General features: G+C 51.0%; 1 protein-coding gene across 1 annotated transcript; it reads right to left on the bottom strand.

Moving 5' to 3' along the window:
• Positions 1-187: 187 nt before the first annotated feature.
• LOC135813829 (uncharacterized) lies at positions 188-19,611 on the bottom strand. Its single transcript, XM_065326846.1, has 11 exons — positions 17,651-19,611; positions 12,514-15,111; positions 10,676-10,751; positions 9,679-9,763; positions 9,232-9,268; positions 8,597-8,653; positions 7,666-7,874; positions 6,934-7,105; positions 6,186-6,278; positions 4,706-4,843; positions 188-4,021 (listed from the first exon to the last, which is right to left on the bottom strand). Exons 1-11 carry the CDS (start codon positions 18,872-18,874, stop codon positions 839-841), a joined length of 7,872 nt encoding a protein of 2,623 aa, XP_065182918.1. The 5' UTR covers positions 18,875-19,611; the 3' UTR covers positions 188-838.
• Positions 19,612-20,638: the final 1,027 nt, after the last annotated feature.

The following is a 20,638-nucleotide window of genomic DNA, read 5'->3' as shown; positions in this document are numbered from 1 at the left end:
AACACACAGTCAGACTCATCCCGGCCCATGGTATTATGGTATCTCATTCCGGAATGCAGACATCAGGGAGTAGTAAAATACCGGTATTTTACTACTCCCTGGCAGGTACTAGTACCATACAATGAAGTCTACAGCTCCAGCTGCATGCTGCATGCTCCGTGATACTCACAACTGACACAGTCTAGTATACCTGTACACGACAGTTTCGTTTTTCACGTGGCTCCAAGCACTGCTGACGGGGAAAAATAAAGCACTAGTAATCGGGTCATCGTGACGGCAGGGAGCATGCACTCAAGAACCTCGCTCGGTGCGTCACAAAGACAAACGAAGAAGGAGAAAAAACTGCAGCAAGAAAATCTCATCATACTTGAGGCACTGTACACGTATGTACAGGAAAAGAACACCCGGCTCAGGCACTAGTACAACTTATGCAGAAGTGCGTCAAGTAAGCTACTTCCTATCAGTACAGTCATGTGCAATGAGACATACCGGTAACGCAACGGCACAAACACAGTACGTTGCATACTTAGCGGTCAGGGCTGGGCAATAGGTACAAAACCCTCTTTTTTCCTTTGCAGGCCGGGGGGGGGGGGGGGGGGGGGTGCAAATAAATTTAGTGAAAAAAATCAACATATTTTTGCACCAGTGTATATTGATATAATTATGTGTACATGTATGTGCATCTTCAATACTTTGTTCATAAATTACAATTTGTGATCTCTAAAATCTGTCAATGGTCTACGTATATTGAAAGAAAGAAATTGCCTGTTCACCTATCTAAGAAATCTGTTTGTCTATCAAGCACGCCTGAGATTGTGACGGTGCGTGAGTAGCTGCCTCATCTCATGAGATGATGGCTGAATGTCATGTCAGTTTGTGGAGCAGGTTGTCCGGTAGCGGGCGCCTGAGGATTGGCAGCAGGCTGGGTATGTGCTAATGGCAGGGTAGGTGCCATGGCCGGGTGCAGCAATGTACCACCCATGGCTGCCGCTGCCGCAGCAGTGGCTTGACCGGCTGTGGCTGGGTGATGGTAGAAGCCGGACGTAGCATCCTGTAGAGACTGCACTTGCTGCAGTCCGTGGCCGGGCATCAATGTCGCAGTCGGCTGGCCACCCGCACCGGTTGGTTGCAGGCTGATGAACTGCGGTGAAGGCGTCATGTATGCCGTGCGCACACCAGGATGCGGGTGCATGAGTACATGCTGCAGCTGTGGACTAGCTCCTGGTGCTAATGCAGTCGCGCCGGCAGTTGCAGCCGTGTTGTACTGCATCGCGTGAGCAACTTGATAGCGAGGTTGTGCAGCAGCCGCAGCCTGCGGAGGCAGCATACCTGCCTTGATCAGCTGTGCTGAGAGTGAGGAATGCGCCATGGTGGCATGTTGCATGGTGGGGTGCTGCTGCTGCTGCTGCAGAGCATGTCCAGCTTGCAGTGCACTGCCGGGCAGAAACTGCATGCCATGATGTGCTGCTGCGCTGCCTCCTACGGGCTGGGGCTGTGCCTGCGGCTGGGGGTGTCTTTGCAATGCAGCAATGGCTCCTGCACTGGGAGTTGCTAGAGACACGGCAGCGGGTGATGGTGAGGGAGCAGCGGCCGCCGCTCCCAACTGGCCACTTGGAGTTGTGAAGTCCATGGAGCGAGACACTGTGCGCTGCACTATGCCACCGGCCTGCACGGCCATTCCCACCGACATGGCCAGGTGTTGTTGCAGCTGTTGTTGTTGCTCTGGGTGATGCGGCTGACTGGGATGATACGGTCGTTGCTCCACTGCAGGGCTAGCAGCAGCAGCATGTGTAGGTGTTTGCGGTGCTGGTGAATGCGTAGCAAACGGTGACGAGGGCTGCATACCTGTGAAGTGGATGGGGCTTAGCAACATAGGTCGGCTACCAGCATTACCACCACCGCCACCACCACCAGCACCAATGCCAGCAGCCACTGGTACTTGGCTGAAATTTGCCTGTTGCTGATGCTGCTGGATGTGTTGTGGCTGAGCGTGTACATGCATGGCTGCTGGCATTGAGGCTGCTACTCGCGTTGTGGCAACGTGTCCATGCGCATTGGGGTTGTTCATTCCTGGCAAGTCGGCAAAGAGTTGATCCCGGGATGACCCGCTGCTCAGCAATGCCGCTGGACCTTGAGTGGTACTACCGCTTGTAGCTGGGAAGAAGTGTGAGACAGCTGAACTAACCATGGCTGGCTGCGACGGGGTTGCAAGCGGTGAGCTGAAAGACGCCTGTTGTTGGTGACGATGCATGTGATGTCGAATCTGTTGCTGTTGCAGGTGCGGAGATACTGTCTGCGCTTGTTGTTGCTGAATGACGGGTTGTTGGCTTTGGCGTCGTTGAGCTACTGGCTGTTGTTGCGATCTCTCTTGTGCATGTGTTTGCTGCTGAGATGCAGCAAGCTGTGGTGTAGCAGGCTGTGGTGTAGCAGGCTGCTGCTGCTGCAGATTAGACAGTGATGCTGAAGCAGACACCGGGTGAAGGGAGGATGGATGCACTGGTAACGGCATTTGTCTTGATGGTGGCAATACTGAACCTATGTCATGTGTTTGTTGACGTCGTTGTAGTTGTTGTTGATCGAGTAAAGATTGTGTTTGTGCAGCACTGAGTCGGTTCAATGGCATGGGATAACCAGTAGCACCACCAACGCCGCCACCATCACTAGCAGCCGTGGGCGTATGGTGTGATTGTTGCAGATCGGCTGATGAACTCGGCAAAGGCTGCAGCTGCTGCGATACCCACTTCTGGTACGTCGGTCCTCGTGCAAACGGGTGGAGGTTTCCTGCCGTGCCCATTCCTAGCGGCAGATCTGCTGCTGATGTTGTGTGCGAAGCTGCACCTGCTATCTGCTCTGCAGTATCCAGGGAATGACGCTGCTCCGTCTCTCTTGAAGGGTTTGCACGCGCCAAGCTCCTTACCGGTGCTGCCACCGCTGCTGCTGCCGCCGCTTGCAACGACAGCTGTGCCGCCATGTCAGAGGATATTGCTGTTGCCATGGTACTAGCCTGGTCTCTGTGCTGAGCTTGCCGACTGCTTTGCCCACTGGACGTGCGGCTGATTCGTCTCATTGCGGCGGCAGAGGCGGCAGCATTGTCATAAGTCGGTGGTGCCGCTGCTAGATCTGCATGCTCTCTACCAGTCGAGAGTGGACTGCGGACACGAGATGGTGGCAGTCTGCGATCACCGTCGCTGACATTGCCTGTGCCGCTGCTGGTTTGCGCGTGTCGACTGCTCATGGGCCGGTGGTCTTCAATGATGAATTCCATGCGATTCTTGCTACTCTTGTTTGCACCCAAGGCCTTGTCTGGTGGCGGTGCGTCAGAAGTGCTAGCACCAATGCCAACAGCACGAGCGGAGGCAGGGACAGAGGCAGGGACAGAAGCAGCACCAAACGGTGCAACCTGGTTATGGTCACCTGCTGCTGTGGCTGCTGTAGCGGTGGCTGGGGCTAGTGTTGGCCGTGCCGCTGCAGCTACTGCTGACGATGGACCGGGTAGGTCTTCCTCTGTCTCCTCGCCATCATCCTCTGTGAAGTCCTCCTCTTCCTCGAACAACGGCTCTTCGCTGATTCTGGGGCTCTGGAACTCCTCAACTTCGATCATTTCGTCGGAGAGCTGCGTCTCTTCGGCCAAGTACAGCCCTTCGACTTGTCTGCGCACCATCTCGGCGATGGTACGCACCCTCAGGGCGTTCTCCTTGCCGTGATTCGGGTCGTTCATGTGCCTGTGCTGGTAGAAGACCATGCTGATGCGCGACGGGTTGCGCCGGTCTGGGTTCTGTACAGGCGTAGTGGCATGCAGCTCCTTGAGGGCACACTCGATCAGTATAGAGCCGCTCTCCAGGGCTACGGCCACGCCGCCGATGAGAGGCTCGGGTGCTTGCAGGGGCACGCCGTACTCGCAGGTCTCCACGCCGGGCAGCGCCTGCGAGCTGTCCAGTGTGTACAGGGGCAGAACGTGCAGCTGGGCGTCGGACCTGGCCGCCGGCCGAGTGTCAGTCTCGGGTCTCAACAATGTTAGCAACTGTGATACATGAAGCAACACACACATACACATGCACACACACAAAAACACACACAGAAAATAATTTTAATACATAGTCAGCACACGACTTCCTTCCCAGCACCTATGATGAATACAAACGCCTTTTTTTGCTGCCCTTAATTCTCCCAAACAAACAGACAACAAATATGCTCATCAACAAAATGACTACCAAGACTTCTATCAGAATATCATGCTGTATGGAGACTCTCTTGATTTAGGCTAGATCTAGGGCCGGTGGAGAATCCATGGACAACAATACAACACGTTTTCACACGCGCACCAACTACAGTAAAACCTGGTGTAAGCGACCACCTGCTCTTAGCGACCACCTGCTCTTAGCAACCACCTGCTCTTAACGACCACCTGCTCTTAACGGCCACCTGCTCTTAACAACCACCTGCTCTTAACGACCACCTGCTCTTAACGACCACCTGCTCTTAACGACCGTTTTTCCATGCACGGACAGTTCTACACAGACACTGTGGGACTTGGTTCTAAAAACCACCTGGCTTTAACGGCCGCTTTTGCTGGCACCGTGGGGTGGTCGCTTAAACCAGGTTTTACTGTACTGTTCGAAGTCACAACTTTGCGCTGGTATTGCATACACATCGTGACACATTTGCCAAGCTGCATGGTGATGTTCTGCTATAGATAGTGACGTACAACGGTGGCTCCGCCGTCTTTATTCAGCTGATCATGGTGACTATGTGCACAGAAATCCATGCAGCACGTCACACCGGAAAAGGGTCGCTCGGCCGAGTCGCCAATACGGCATTCCGTGCCGTTCTCCAGTCCTTGCAGCTAGTAGCGGACAACAACACCAACACGGCAGACAACAATAACACAACAACACAGACAATGGCACAAACAACACCAACACGGCAGACAACACATACGACGACACAGACGACAGCAACACAAACAACAGATAAACACATGTGTTGCCCCCGTAGGCGACGTTGGCGACAAGCAACACCCGTCGTATGCAACTTACTTTGCATCCACTGCTACACTTTCTGTAGTCTGGGCTTCATGTATGACTAACACTGCTATTGATGTATTGACTTTCAGTCGGCTCCAGTTACAACTGCCGGTACACATGATACATGAACTGTCTGACCCCTTTCATGCATTCGTATGCAGCTGTCACCTAACACCTGCACCGCTTTTGTCATCTACTTGTACTAGTATGTATCTTTTGCCGCTACGCTAGGATCGGGATTGTAGTCCGTGATCCGTAGGCGTAGAGGGGCTTGTTTTCCTTGGTGTGTAAGGAGTTTTTAGGTTCCTGCTTCGGTGGTGCAGGTCATTAGTTTTTGGGTCATTCTTGTTTTAGTATGAGTTAGCTGTTTGGCAGGAGAATGAAAGAGTAATAATACAGTCTTCTAATAATAAAGTAACGACGTTACGTTTGTGGAATGGTGAATCAAGACGAGAGGTAAAAACAACATGTTTCTTAGCAGAGTGTACAGGCAGAGTTGATCGGCGATTTGCTGAAAGTTCAAAAACAAGACAGTGCATGCGAGACTTGCAAGGAGAATGCAATCGCGTCCACACAGCCTGTGATATCCCAAGAAGTTCTAGCCAGTGAAGACAATATGGGGGGGGGGGGGGGAAGGGGTGATACTAGAATGTACTGATTGTGGTGGGGTATGATAGCATCTTTGGTACTACACCATTGGAGTTGACAGAAACAGTAGCCAGCAGTCAATCGTCGATACATGTGTAGTGCTGCTACTGTGCGACTGCGGGGTGAAGAATGTGGATATCGCTCGCTATCCTGAACCCAGGAGTTGCGTAGAGCTCATCATCTGGTTCTACAAACTGCTGTGCAACAGGGGGTTGAAACTTGATCACTGTACTCGAAGTACATGTAGAACTACCTCCACAGAGTCATAACCGGGATTGCATACAGTGTATTCCTTCACTTGAATTTCCAAGTACAAAATGGGAAACAAACAAACGGGAACACTGGAACCAGGAGCAAATGTGAGAAATGGGATTCAACTGGGAAAGAAAGCAGAGAGAGAGAGAGAGAGAGATAGGGGGGGGGGGGGGGGGGGAGCATCATGCTGCGGGCAAAGTGCCACTGTCTGATACAGAGGAGGAGCTATGGCAAATATCTCGTTGTAAAGTGACATACCTGATTCTTGTAAGCTGCCGGAACGTGGGATTCATACATGCGCGCTATGCCATCAGCAAGACCGTTCATAACTTTCTCTACTTCCTGTTCATCCTGTACAAATCAGTGCAGTCACAACAGCAGAAGCAGCAGCAGCACCAGCACCAGCAGCACCGTGTGTTGACATGCAGTTCAAAGCCATGCTCGCATTGCCTGTTCACTTGTTCTTTGGCAAAGCTAACAGCATCCTTGTACTTGTACATCTACACGTAAATGCAATAGAATGGCTTCAAAATCAATCATGCATCATTCAAAATGGATGTGCAGCTGTCTGATATGTCTGATAGAGCAACACACTTGTCATCTACTTCGAAAGTACTCCCGATTCTGGAAAAATATTTATATTGAGGAAGTTACAGCAAAATCTGTCAAGGCGACCACTCTGATAAGGCGACCACCTGTCCTACAGAACCACTCCAAACGGGAGCAAGCAAGGTTGTTTCCAGTCTAATGACCCTGGCTAAGGCGACCACCTGTTCAGGGAGGCCACATTTGGAAGATCCCATGAGCATTTGTCAGCTTAGACAGGTTTCACTGTTCGTATGAGAAAGAGAGCAGCACAACCTCCTAGGATAAAACCATTCGATTCAGCACCGACGACATACATCTGTACAGAGCCCATACAAGCAGCAACGTTGTGATAGATTGGCTGCTATACCGAGGCTCCCACTTGAACTGAACACGGGGGCTGGATAGACAGTGCTCGTACCACAGATATCTGGCTCTTGCTTTCCGGATGGTTGCTGAGACGGAACTTGCGCACACTGTTGCTGCTGCTCAATCCAAACTTGCACGACATCAGATAGAGAAGCCACGAGCAGCCAAACGAAAACGACGCACCGCCGGTCTCTGGATCAGAGCCCTGGCATGAACAGGTATGCCTGCTCAAGCAGAAAATGGGAGCAACGCATAGAATACACACAATCACTGGGGTTCAGAAAGAGTAAGGTAGGGGGGGGGGGGGGAGGGTGATTAGCCAGTTTACATGCTTAATTAAAAGGAAGCTTCTCATATTGTCGGACCTTCTTAGGAGGGTGCTTTTTCCTCTACTTATGGACTTGAACCCTGCATGGTCTCATCTACGATGGAATGTATGTTTACAGGAATACAAAGATTAGATGCTAGCACTGGAGTATGCACTGTCCATGATTGGATTGCAGATGACCTTGCTTCAGCATGGCGACACACACACACACACACACACACACACACACACACACACACACACACACACACACACACACACACATACTCAGACACACACACACACACACACACACACACACATACTCAGACACACACACACACACACACACACACACACACACACACACACACACACAAACACACACACACACATGCACACGCCAAGGCCACAGCTGGAATCCAGGCAGAGATTAAAAACTCGTTTGGATGCTCGCTAAAAACTGTTCAGACTCACCTTCGATTGGAGTCACACTTCCGCTTCGTTGGCCGGCCATATTGTGGCAATTTGGAAGTGAGGAATCCATAGATACTCTTGGATTGATTCTGACCGATAAAGTCCCAAGCAACTATGGAGACCACAGTGTAGCGTTGTTCACAACGATGTTGCTGATGGCTGCGGAACAATACCAGGAACTTCTCCTGGATGGAGTGACGACGTACAATCTAGTCACAGAATTTTAACAGGAGAGGAAGGCAGGAAATAGTGAAAACAGGCCAGAGCAACGAGTGCTGCCAGAGTGCACGATGCAGCAGGCATGTCATGCACAGCCATCCACCATATAGGGACAGAAACACATCCAGGAAATAGCCGCCACTGCCAGCAGGGTCAGTGTAGTCCAGGCGACATCAGTAGCGTGGCAATGTGCCCTTCTTCAAGTTCCAGTCGCCCCGTCTCAAACTTGAAAACGCCACTAAAATACACTGTAGTGAGTGCACACGGTGTTGTCTACACACCCGGATGTATGGTGTCCATGTAGGTGCTCTACCGACTAGAATACTGTGCTGCCACTGCATTGCTACAGGCAGCAGTAACAGTTGAGTACAAATGGCAATAGGCCTCCATACCTGTTACCATGCTGTACTCCGTTCGTGGAGGCATGCAGATTTCCATAACAAGGTTACAAACTAAGCCAGCTGACCCTCTTCAATTTAAACCTGCTTGGGGGACCCCTTTAGTAGCACATTGACAACGTGATTGCAAGCAAAGTCGCTGCTGCTTGCAACATTGAGTGACTCTGCCGTGTCTGCAGCTACTTAGGTAGTTCTCGTCACAAGCAATCTCATCCCAGGAGTGATTCAGTCATGCCGCATGATACAAAACACACAAAACACGAGGCAGTCTTTTCTGCTCAGCCAATACTTGATAGTATATGTATAGTACTTACAAACTTTGCCGTTGGACAACCTTCGCTAGATTTCACTTCACGGCCAGTATAACCGACCTGTAGGATACACAAAGGTCCCACACAAACACACAAACACAGCGGTTAGGATAGAACCATGCCTATACTCTAATTATTATATTGATTACAGTATGAACACTTGAAATACACTCACTGATCATGCGAGGACACTCTCTGCAACAATACAGCCTGTATACAATGTACAACTGGAGCCTGACACTTCCTATACTTATAGGCAACATTAGACAGTCACCATATAATGTGTGTGTGGTGTGTGTGTGTGCCGGTGTTTGTGAATGTGTGTGTGTGTGTGTGTGTGTGTGTGTGCGTGCGTGTGTGTGTGTGTATGTGTGTGTGTGTGTGTGCGCGCGCGTGCGCATACTCTAGCAGTAGAAAGACTGAGTAACATCTAGAAGTTCATTGCAGCATATCCCACAAACAATATCGGTATGTCAGTATGTCAGCAGATTCGCGACAGCTGTCCATACTAGAGACTTCACAGTCTGTGTAAGATAATTCACATGACTACAATCCCTGCATGAGAGTCAGCAGAGCATGTGCTTTGAAAACATAGTCATGTGACTAGGAGCTGTCATACCACTGCCAGTTGTGCTCACCTCCACCATCCGAAGGCATTCTGGTCGAACCTTGAACCTTCAATTCAGAACCAGAGGACACGCATGAAGCAATAAGGTTTCAACATCTGAGCTGTATACTTTCCAGATCACATGGTGATAATCGTCGCGATATTTCTACTTTGCACATCCTCAGTTCATGAACACATAAAGTTATGTATCTAGGGATAAGGAGACATTGGGCACAGGAAGAAGAACGTCTTCTTCTTCTTAGTATGTAGTATAAACATAGTCGTGTGGCAGTCCACTGAATGCAGCTGAATGCAGCTGAATGCAGCTGAATGCAGCTGAGCACGTGCCATTGTCACAGACAGCCAATACCCGGGTCTGCAGCCTGCAGGAGTATTTTCGATTGTAGGCAGGTGGAACAACTCTATGACATCACATCTCAATGACACAGAGTACGTATATGATCACACAATTACTCACTGCTCCAGCAAGAAGAGTCGCAACGCTTCCGGTGATCCGGCCGCACCAAGATGGGTATAAAAGTGGCCATCTGGTTCTTCTCCATCTGTTCATTCAGGCACACAGGAAGAATACCTAGCGTTTGGTTTAGCTACCATATTCACTGTTGCAATGCCAGAAGTACCATGGGAGAAAAGTGCCATATGAACCCGGAGTAGCAACCCTAATCATGATTGAGTGAGTGCTGTAGCCGTCCATATGGCTGTCAAGTACTCTCTCTCTCTCTCTCTCTCCATCCCTCCCCCTCTCTCTCTCTCTCTCTCTCTCTCTCTCTCTCTCTCTCTCTCTCTCTCTCCCTCTCTCCCTCTCTCCCTCTCTCTCTCTCTCTCTCCCTCCCCTCCCCCTCCCCCTCTCCCTCTCTCCCTCTCTCTCTCTCTCCCTCTCTCCCTCTCTCTCTCTCTCTCTCTCTCTCTCTCTCTCTCTCTCTCTCTCTCTCTCTCTCCTCTCTCTCTCTCTCTCTCTCTCTCTCTCTCTCTCCTCTCTCTCTCTCCCTCTCTCTCCCTCTCTCTCTCTCTCTCTCTCTCTCTCTCTCTCTCTCTCTCTCTCTCTCTCTCTCTCTCTCTCTCTCTTTCCCTGCTCTCTCCCTCTGCCCTCTCCCTCTACGAGTATCCTTAGCTCCGTGTTGCAATCTCATCATATACAGTCAGACTTCAGCATAACCTGCAAATCCTTTTAACATCTCTACTTTACAGTTAAGGTACTGTTCGTGTATAGCCCAGGTCAAATCACTGATAATCTAGCTTTATAACAGGTCCTTAAAAATTGTACTTCCACTATCGTACAGTGTGTTCACCTATGCATGCTGTGTCCAGGGCACAGTAACCTGAAGCTTCAGTGGACTTGTATATAGTTTGATTGGGTAATTGTATTGGCCAAAGAGAATTCTGAAATCAAGTGTTTGGCAGCAGAAGTGGATGTTGTGCTTGTACTCATCCTAATGGTGTGCAGCAGTTCTGACCTGTGCACTTGCACGCTGGTGGAACGATCTCCTTCTTCTTGGACTCGCGCTTGAACCGCTTGCACGTACGAGTCACCTGTGATGCGCCAACACAAACGCACAGACAGACAGACAGACCCACAAACACACACACACACACACACACACATTATATCAAGACATGTCAATTGCAACAATGACATGCCTGCACGAGCAGCAGGACTGCTGGTACACTGCCTACGAAGCACATTTGTCTGCTCTGGCAACAACCGTATCATACGGGCTATCAATAAGCGACAAAGAACGACGCACAAAACGGAGCCAAATAGCGGTGCGTAGTGTGCCGGCGTGCGAGAGGTGTGTGACCACTGGGTCACACACTGGCAACATGACAGCTGCAATGGCAGCAAGCAGCAGCGGTGCCAAGACAAGTGTCAACATCCAACACCTTCCTGACTACGTACGCACGTGTGTGCACATGACACAGGAGGGGGAAGGCACATCACTCTCTGACCGCAACGCGAAAACGCACCATAAGGGGAACACCATGTGGAAACAGCAGCGGCTTCTATCTTCTAAGGATTGTCAAAACAAGACCTCCCATTATATCTAGCACAGGGGCACACAGTGGCTCGGGAGATGGTTTTGCTCTTGAAGAGGTTTTCTCAAGTATGTACTTGACATCATCTCACACTATACAACAAAGGCACAGGTGTCTATTTTTAGAAGCGATGAGTCGGCACATTCCTAGCATTCTTCGTTACTCTAAGGCCGCCTGAATCCATCTTAGCCCAATTTCATAATGTGACGAGGGAGGGAGAGCATACCGGAGAGTATACCCGTCTACTTCGTCCTCGCAGAACCTGAAGTCGATACCCGCCTACACTCGTTTGCACTTCTCACACCACCTGTCAGCATTTTCCGCTCACCGGACCCAAAGCCAAAGCGGGTACATGTATTTGGATGGCGTGCAGGGTGGAATACTCCCCCGATGGCAAGCTGGCAAGCCGTGCACAATGCCTTGCAAGTTTACTCCTTCCATGCCCTCGTATACTCTCAACAGCGGAGGAGGCTTCAGACTACGTGCTAAAGTACAGAATAAGCCAAGGCCGACATGCTCCGAATCCTTGTAGCGTCACCGGCACTATGGAATTGTGAACGCTGAAAGAGCAGCGAATTCCGATGGTGGGTAGGACAGAGGGGAAACGAATAGCACTGGCTTGAATAGACCAACGGGTTGACTAAGGCGACATGCATGCTCAAGGTAGCTATACCTAGGCTTTCTTAAGCTTTGCTGGTTGTCCACTGCCAGTGGTTGAGTCCAGCACAATGGCATGCACTAGCATAATAACGTTAACAGGCTAATCAGTGTGAGACCCACAGTAGCATAGTAACAGGCTAATCAGTGTGAGACCCACAGCCTAGGCCAATGCATGAACATTCCATGAAGCTGCTTGCTACCTGATGAACTGAAGCTCAATTGGACTCAAGTAGCACATTGGAAATTACAGGTGCAGTACATGACACGACTAAACAAGGTCAATATTAAATAAAGAGACAGGTGTAGAGATCTACACTTGAATTCAGTTACGTGATCAGCACAAGCTGCAATCCATCCCCCAGGCCATGACCCCCCCCCCCCCCCACACACACACCCATGATCCACTGCGCACCAGCATTTCATCAGCAAGGCACAGGGGAAAGTAAACAATCAAAACATTGTCAGCCGCATGCCATGACACCATACCAGGCAATCAAACTGGATCCGATCATGCGCCTGCCAAAGTCAGCAGCACCAAAGTCAGCAGCACGTGCCCCCTCAACCATGAAATACCCCCACTGCAATAACTAGTACTCACGCGTCTACGCAGCTCGTTCTTTGTTGTCCTGTCGATGGCATTGAACTTGGTTCCGTCCGGCCGTGTGACCCTCACTCGGTGGCATCTTGGCAACTTGACCTTGCTGACGTACTCCGTGGCTATCTGGTTTGCTTTCGTCATGAATGCCTGGAAGCTGTCCTGCGTTCCCAGCTCCTGCGGGGTGTCCACAAGGTCTGGGAACTGCACCAGAGGTGGAATGGGTGGAACATCGGCCCCGGCAGCAGTAGCAGTAGCAGCAGCAACAGCAGCAGCATTTGGGTGTGCTGAATCCATGGTAGCCTGGCCATGTGCTGAAGTAGCTCCAGCAACACCAACACCAGCGCCAACACCCCCCAGTGTGTGCCGTGCATCCATGCTAAAGCTATCCAAGAACGGGTGATGGCTCAGAGATCTGACTGGCATACCGGCTGCGGCGGGTGTTGGGTATGTCCCGGCGGCGGCGGCGGCAGCTCCAGGGTACACACCAGGAAGCAGATTGGCCCGTCCCGGGTAAGCAGGCGGAGGCCCATGGAGCTGGTACATTGCTGGGTTGTAGTGGGCCGCATTCGCCACTTCCTGCACTTCGCCCCCCGGCCCTCCTCCGGGCGCTGTCGGCGCTGATAAGGACATATGCGCTGGGAAGAGTCCGGAACTCGAGTGGCCACCGTCAGGGTGCATTGGTGTTCCTGCAAGCACTGGTCCATGCACAGCACCAGCAGTCGACACCACGGCATTGCTGAAATTCACGGCCGATTGTTGCTGTTGTGAAGTTGCACTCGCGCTGCCTTGTGCTGGGTCCGTCTCAACAGGTCCCCGAACAGCACCCGTCTGGTCAGCATCAGCTCCAGCATCAGCTCCAGCATCAGCAGCCACCCCTGAGACAGATTCGATTTGGGTATCTGCCACACAACCAATAGTAGCAGTATTGCTAATCCTACTTGTAGAGCTGGGCTGATTAGCAGTAATATCAAGTGAACTGCAAGTATTGACCATCTGTGTGACCGAGTGTGTCTGGTCAGTATACAGCGGACATTCGGCAACTGCTGGGGAAGAGATTCCTGGCGTAGCGTCTGACTCTAATGTCCGAGTAGCACTGCAGTTTAGTAATGACGTAATCGGCGGCAGAGGCACTGGCACTGGTTCACTGACCCCCGCTGGTGTTGTCTCTTCCGGTGTGCCACTGCCAAGGGCCTTCTCCTTGTCTCCGGGCACCGGTGGTGCTGTAGTCAGCTTTGTCGGCTTGGGCTTCTTTGGTCGCCGTTGCTTGGGTTTGCTTGGCCTGTCTTCTGCTTTGTCCGCTTTGGCAGGCGTGGTGGCGGGGGCAATCAGTTCAGGAAGGGCTGGCTGATAGAACCGTTGCGCTCCTACAAACAGTCCACCTTCAAATGGCGATGGTAGCTTCACTGTGTCCAGTTCCGCCTGCTCAGCACGCGACGTCTCCAGTAGATTATAACTGAGCAATTCATCTACAGCTGATCCCGAGCCAGAATCATCCAATTGCTCAGCTGAGGCCGCCGCTGCTACTGCAGCAACTGCAGCTGTGGCCGCTTGATGGTCAAGGTAGTGGCGAGACGTCAGCAGAAGGGTATCGGCGTCGATCGCAGAGAAGCGCTTCTTTAGAGATGGCTCGTCATCCAACTGGAAGCCAGGTGAACGCCGCTTCAGAGTTGTCACGGTGGACGACTTGCGCTTGACAATACCAGGTGTCGTTGCTTGCCCCGTCTCTTTCTTCTTGCGAGCTCGTGGCTTTGGCATGGGCTTGGGCCCAAAACTGGATATAGCCTCACCCACAGGAGGTGTGGCACCAGTTGGCAGTGCTGGTTCCGCCACCATGGGTAGTGCTGCCACTGGAGCAGATGAAGGTATTTCAGGACTACCGGAGTCGACACCTGAAGTAGGCGGCACTGCATTGGCAACGGAAATAGCTGAAGGATTTGGACTGGAAGAAACGCCACCTTCGCTTGACACCCTTACTGGCTGCCCGCTGGATGCTGGTCGAATATTTGTTGGCTTCTTGACGAGCCTTCTCTTTTTCAGTGGCTTTGTTGTCTCAAGAGATGGTGGTGAGGCACTACCACCGGTACTGAGTGCTGTCGATGGACTCGCATTTCTCTTAATTTTCAGGCTTTTCCTTGGCTTGGAAGTTGGACTGGGCTTGGCTGAGGGATCAGAATCCGACTTGGTTGCGCCAGTTGGCTTTTCACTCAGACTGGTCTTTTCAGCAGGGCTAAGCTTTGCAGCAGGACTAAGCTTTGCAGCAGGACTAGGCTTGGGTGAGGACTTGCTGGTGGTTGTTGCTGTTGCTGCTGCTGTTGCTGCTGCAGTGCCCGGTTTGGTTGCAAGACTCGACTTTGTCAGTGCAGCTCCTGGCTTTGCCGCAGGACTCGCTTTCCTCGCCGGTGAACGGCTACCTTTAGGTGCAGGTTTAGCCTTTAGTGCATCAGCGGACGGGGCAGAGGAAACTGACTTTGCTGCTGCCACCACTCCAGGACTAGGCTTGGGTGCTGAGCCTGGCTTCTTCTTAGGGACAGGATGCATTGATACCGGAGCAGGTGAAGGAACAGGAGAAGACTTGGACGAGTCGACAACACCTTGCGGCTAATATGTAGTCAACAAGGCACAGAGAAGGAAAGGCAAAAAATGGACATTAGACGAAAAACTCGATGCCACTTCACATTCACATTTATATAGTACTTATCTGTGTGGCATCACGCCGGACATGACTTACACCAACTCATTGGGCTCACACAATGCTAGGATATCACACAGTGCTAGAATAACAACACACAGTGATAGATGTGCTGCTATATGGCGCTAGGATACGAGTCACATGACGCTAGGATAGAGTACTCCACACATCATGTACATATGAGGTGCCATTGTTACCAGGCATGTGACTATGGCATTGCAGTGGCAGTAGATTGAGACAAGGAAGGCACAGGCCATTTTAGATGGTGTGAACATGCTTACCATTGCACTACAATGCCATGTACTGAATGCTACAATGTCATGTACTGAATGCTGAAGTGGAGAGCCCCCCCCCCCCCCCTTCCAGACTGAGAACCAATACAGTCAGTACGCCCGAATACTGTAATCGTGGCCGAAGAAATCTTACCCACATGCTAAGTGCGGCCCCTGGATCAGTTTTTGGAACGTGCAAGATGTAATTGAAATGGACATGCGGCACTACTTTTGACTCGCGGTTTGGATTTCTTTGGTCATGTTTGTAATAAAGTTTCTCCAATGCAAAGTTGGTACATATGAAGCTGTACAAACACGTCACAGTACTGCACAATGCATTTATCTTTCACACGAGTTACTAGCACCACGAGTTTCCATGCTAGAGAGCTGCCGGCCGCACTGCGGCACTGCTATCTCCACTGGCACAGGCATTGTACAGTTGAGGCGAATGAATGCTGTACGCATGTCCGTTGCATGGGCACCTGCAGCTGCACTTGGGCTCATGAGACACTGCATCGGCCTCGGGGAACAACGCCTGTCAACATCATACAGCCGTGTACCCACATCACGCTACACGGCCAGTAAACATCACAGCTCTGCACCCGAGGCCAATTCCGCAATTCATCACGGAACAATCTTGTGATGCGTAGTGCGTACAGTGTACTCGTCGTGCAAGCACAGGTGGACGATACTGAATTACATGTTCATCCTTCAAATTTCTATGTTTCGGAATGCTGGCTCCTGATTGCAACCAAGTCAGTGTTAGTTTCTGGCATTGTTCATTGAAACCATTATCGAGAACAATGTCATAATTGAAACCAATGTCATAATTGAGAACAATGTACTGCAGTGACTTCGGGGTGCCGAAGAACTGGGGTGGGTTCAGCCCCGTAGCCTGGACCAGTCATATATAGCAGTCTATGCGCAGTAGTCACACTGCATTATATCGCTATGCTGTGCTATGCTATGCTGTGCTTGGTGAAAATCTAGCCTGTACGTTCTTCGGCACTACGGTCTTCGGCACTACGGTCTTCGGCACTACGGTGTTCGGCACTACGGTGTTCGGCACTACGGTCTTCGGCACTACGGTGTTTGGCACTACGGTCTTCGGCACTACGGTCTTCGGCACTCTGTTCTTCGGCACTCTGTTCTTCGGCACTCTGTTCTTCGGCACTCCGGTCTTCGGCACTACGGTCTTCGGCACACCCTTTACTTCTTCTCTGCACTGGATAGTGCTGTGGATAGTGCTGTGGATAGTGCTGTAGTCTTGCAGTTTGTAGTGATCACCATGAATTATTCAGTTTGACACCCAGCACACAGCACCCAGCACACCATGCGTGACGACTGTGCACCACACCACTGGAGAGCTTTGTCACACTCCACTGCAATGCCCTGTTCCCCTGTGTAGCAACTGTGCTTTGTAGATTGACAAACGACATGTACACATAATACCAGTACACATGTACCAAGTACCAGTACCAGGACGCCTCTGACTGAAGTTCAGTCTTTGCCACAGGCAAAGGGTTTTGCTGGTCCCCAAACAAGAACAGTAACACTCCTGTCATCATTTTCGTTCTAGCGGTTGACCAGTGCAGTGTTACCCTGTCTAAACGTTCCCTGACGTGACCCATTCCGCAAATGCACGAACCGTTCGTAATAATCATTATTATTTTTGTGATCTCACAGCGTCAACGTCTACAGCTAGCACCGAGCGATCACGATCACCATGATCACAACCTTAGTTACCTAAGTCTTTTAGAGTTTAGTTTGTGCTATTCATTACGCTCCGTTGCCATATCGATCCCATCAAACCCAACTCTGTACCCGTCTTGAACATAGTTGTGATCACCATCACCACCCGCACGGCCTGCAACAGTGCAAGTCCATTTCTGCAAAAAAAAATACGTTCCTGCTCTGAGCTGAGAGCAATCAATCACGGCCTCCTGGCCAAATACAATGCACCACGCGGAACCTAGCGAACACGCATATTGTGGAGTATACACATCACTAAACTATCTGACAGGAGTCTGAGGAGAGCGCATACCACACCTGAGATGGCCAGCAATTCACCTCGAATTTTTCGCGATTACGATCGTACGATTTTGATCTGGAGAGCATGCATAGTCATTAGGTATGATGGAGAAAGACTACGACATTACTTGCACAACTAGCTAACCTTCTCGTCCAGCGCCGACGCGAAGGAGTCATGTCCCGGCAGCAGTCGATGCTTGAGAGCTTCGCACTTGCGATGGACGCAGACCTGCTTCAGCTTGGCCTTGTGGATGCACTGCCTGCACTCGCCACAATCCACGGTTACCTTGCACGGCCCGCACTCGCCACATCGCCGTCTTTTTACATTGGCCGAGGCTCTGCCAGCAGCACCGCCATCGCGGCCCATGATGCCGTCAGTTTGCGCGGCCGTAGCGCCACCGTCAGCCCCAACTGCTGCAGTGGAGCTGATCGTTGAACTAGTGAAAGAGTCGGGAACATCAGAGCCAGCGCCGCAGCACCACGGCTGACTCGTGCAGCAAGGACCTTCACCAGAACTCGAGCAACAAATAATTGTCGATGGTCGTGTCTGCACGGATGATGCGTGATTATTACCAGGAGTAGGATCAGTAGCGTGAGGAAATGACAATGCTGCGCCGCTCCCTCCGTTCTCTGCTTCCAGTGGCCTCAGCAGCGGCTCTGCAGAATGTGCTCTGCCACTAAAAGTCGGCGTCGCTGATGCGACGCTCGAAATCCCACTCTCGCTCTCACATTCAGAACTACCCGCTTTTCGTAAAAGTTTTACTACTGAGCTCCCAGCATCATTTGTCACAGTGCAGCTGACGACTGTAGCCTTTGTACTTGTAGGTCTACACGCTGTAGATGTACGTGTAGTAAGGGTTGATGACACGATGTGGTCTGTTGCTGGATGCCAGTGGTTGTGCTCTGATTCATCGCCTGCAAAGCACGATGCATCAGAGCAAGCACTGGCAGTTGCAGTTGGGGCTGGAACTGGGACGTCGTCGTCTGTACCGCAAACATGTAGTGGGTGATGGTCGTCGCACAAACTCTCTGAGTCTTTGCTTTGGAATTTGCCTAGTTGGACGGTGCTGGGGTTGGACGAAAGCGCAGCTTGTTGCGACTGGGCAGGTTGCTTGCCATTTGCTTCGCCATCTCCATCAACACCGAAATCAGCAGCACCAACAACAGGACGGGCATTACTAGCGTTGGCACAAGGCGGGCAAGGAGCAGGACAGGGTTCATCGCTTTCGTCTAGGTGGTTGCGTGTACCGGCATCACAGCGGTGTTCACAGCGATGTGCGGGGAACTGCTGAGGGGCTTTGCGGGGGAGATCTGCCATATCCTCATGCCGTACTACCGGGACATCTTGCTCGCCGAGGCGCGAAAGCATTTTTCGGAACTCAACGTAGAGTCTACGTTGACAACCCGAGGTTTTCTTTCGGGAAGCGCTGACCACGCGACAGTGCTCTGTGGCCGGGTGGATGGCAGTCGAACGTTGTTCAGGAGGATACTCGCAACGTGTTTTTCAGCAATCCATAAATCCAGTGGGAAATATCATCCACTCTACTTGTATCCAAGACTGCTGGGCAAGTAGCTGGCGAAACGAGTATTTTATCCCCGCTACCACCACTACTCTGAACCGATGTCCTGAATGTTCCGCGCTTGCACTCCAGACTCTATGAAACCAGCTGCGAGGAATCCGCGACACTCCGATCCGGTGTGCTCGTCCTCGCTATGGTCAGCTAGTGACATAGATATCCCTGACCAACGCGTTAGCGGGCAGGTCGAGGAATCACTTCGCTATTCGTAGATCAACTCGCTAGAAGCCTGGTGATCAGTCACGGTCGTCCTGGCCAGTTGGTTACAGCCTGTTCGACTCCGAGCCCGCTTTTCCGGTGCCTACTCCATTTTCGTCGGAAAGACGCAGTAAGCGCAGTACTGTTCAGGAGAATCATGTGCCAGTGAAGTAGCGTTGCTATTCTGGAGATCTTTGTATCGTCGAGGCAATCTCGGTCAAGTGGTTGGCGCTTCGCAGAGTTGTTCAATTCTCGCAAGGACCAAATGGCGGCGGGAAATGGCCTCGTCGAGTTGTGGATTGGCACTTCCGCCCGTAGTTAGGCGATGAGTGGCGACCAGTGGCACTCTTGGAGAGGCCTCGAAACATCCTTCTGGCGAGAGCACTGGCTCGTTGTCTGTTTTGTAGCTGCTCGACATGATCGTCAAACGTGCCTGCACTTTCTACTATGTAGTACTGCAAGAGAATCTTGAAGTCAAATCGAATCTACTACTAAGTACTATACATGTACGTGACATTGGATATCAGCAATGCTGATGCATTACCAGATTCATGCAGAAGAGGCAATCTGCATTGAGCATACCGGTAATTATGGTAGATCTGTAATACCGAATACCCACCAGGCCTAAGTGTGGCGTACTTATGCTACTAGGACTACACCCGCCGTGCCAGCTAAAATCACAGGGTGCTCAAAGTCAAAGCATCGGACAGTCACTCAGTCACAGAGTCAGTCAGTGGTGAAGACGAGCCACCCTTCCACTACCGGAAAAGCCACCATATGATGCAGTAGGAAGAGAAGAACAAAGCGTAGATCTTCATAACTCGTAAGTGCCAGTAAAAGAACGTGCCAGCTAGCTCTCTATCTCCATATATCTGCCTGATTACTAGTGGGTTGCCTACTTGGGAATGAGCTAGGAAAATATCACGTGACTTTTACACTGGCATCAGGCCATGCATTATAGATTGTAGTCATGCAGTGACTAGTGCTGGTATTACAGCTGCGCAGAGTAGATAGGTCTAGACTTATTCTGAGCTCCAAGCCAAGGATGAGACGTCAAAGAGCTAGAGTAACAGCAGTATACCATGGTATACTGGTACTACTTGTACTTGTACCAGTAGTAGCATGATAAATGCATTGTACATGTATAGTAGCTGCCCGGAGCTTACCCTCAGCATTGTGTCAAGCCCTGGCAGTCCCTGGGTGTGCCCATGGCCCAGTCTATTCTGTGATAGGGAACTAAGTAATTAGTTAATTACTTCGACAAAAACTCCATACAACACAATCATAATTGTGGATTATACAAGAAACCATAGGTTTTGATGTATAATCCTAATTGCATAAGGAGGTGAAGCGAAATG

Source organism: Sycon ciliatum, chromosome 4 (genome assembly GCF_964019385.1).
Source record: "Sycon ciliatum chromosome 4, ocSycCili1.1, whole genome shotgun sequence".
Lineage (NCBI taxonomy): Eukaryota > Metazoa > Porifera > Calcarea > Leucosolenida > Sycettidae > Sycon > Sycon ciliatum.
The sequence above is the reverse complement of the archived record's forward strand: the minus strand, read 5'-3'. Positions and strand labels throughout refer to the sequence as shown.

Bases quoted from the DNA above. Each gene is read 5' to 3' on its own strand.
- LOC135813829 (XM_065326846.1), bottom strand. From the start codon at position 18,874: ATGCTTTCGCGCCTCGGCGAGCAAGATGTCCCGGTAGTACGGCATGAG. The intron at 8,654-9,231 runs GTGAGCACAACT...TGTATCCTACAG, and splicing joins AATGCCTTCGGATGGTGGAG to GTCGGTTATACTGGCCGTGA. The intron at 7,106-7,665 runs GTGAGTCTGAAC...CTGCTTGAGCAG, and splicing joins AAGTGTGACTCCAATCGAAG to GCATACCTGTTCATGCCAGG.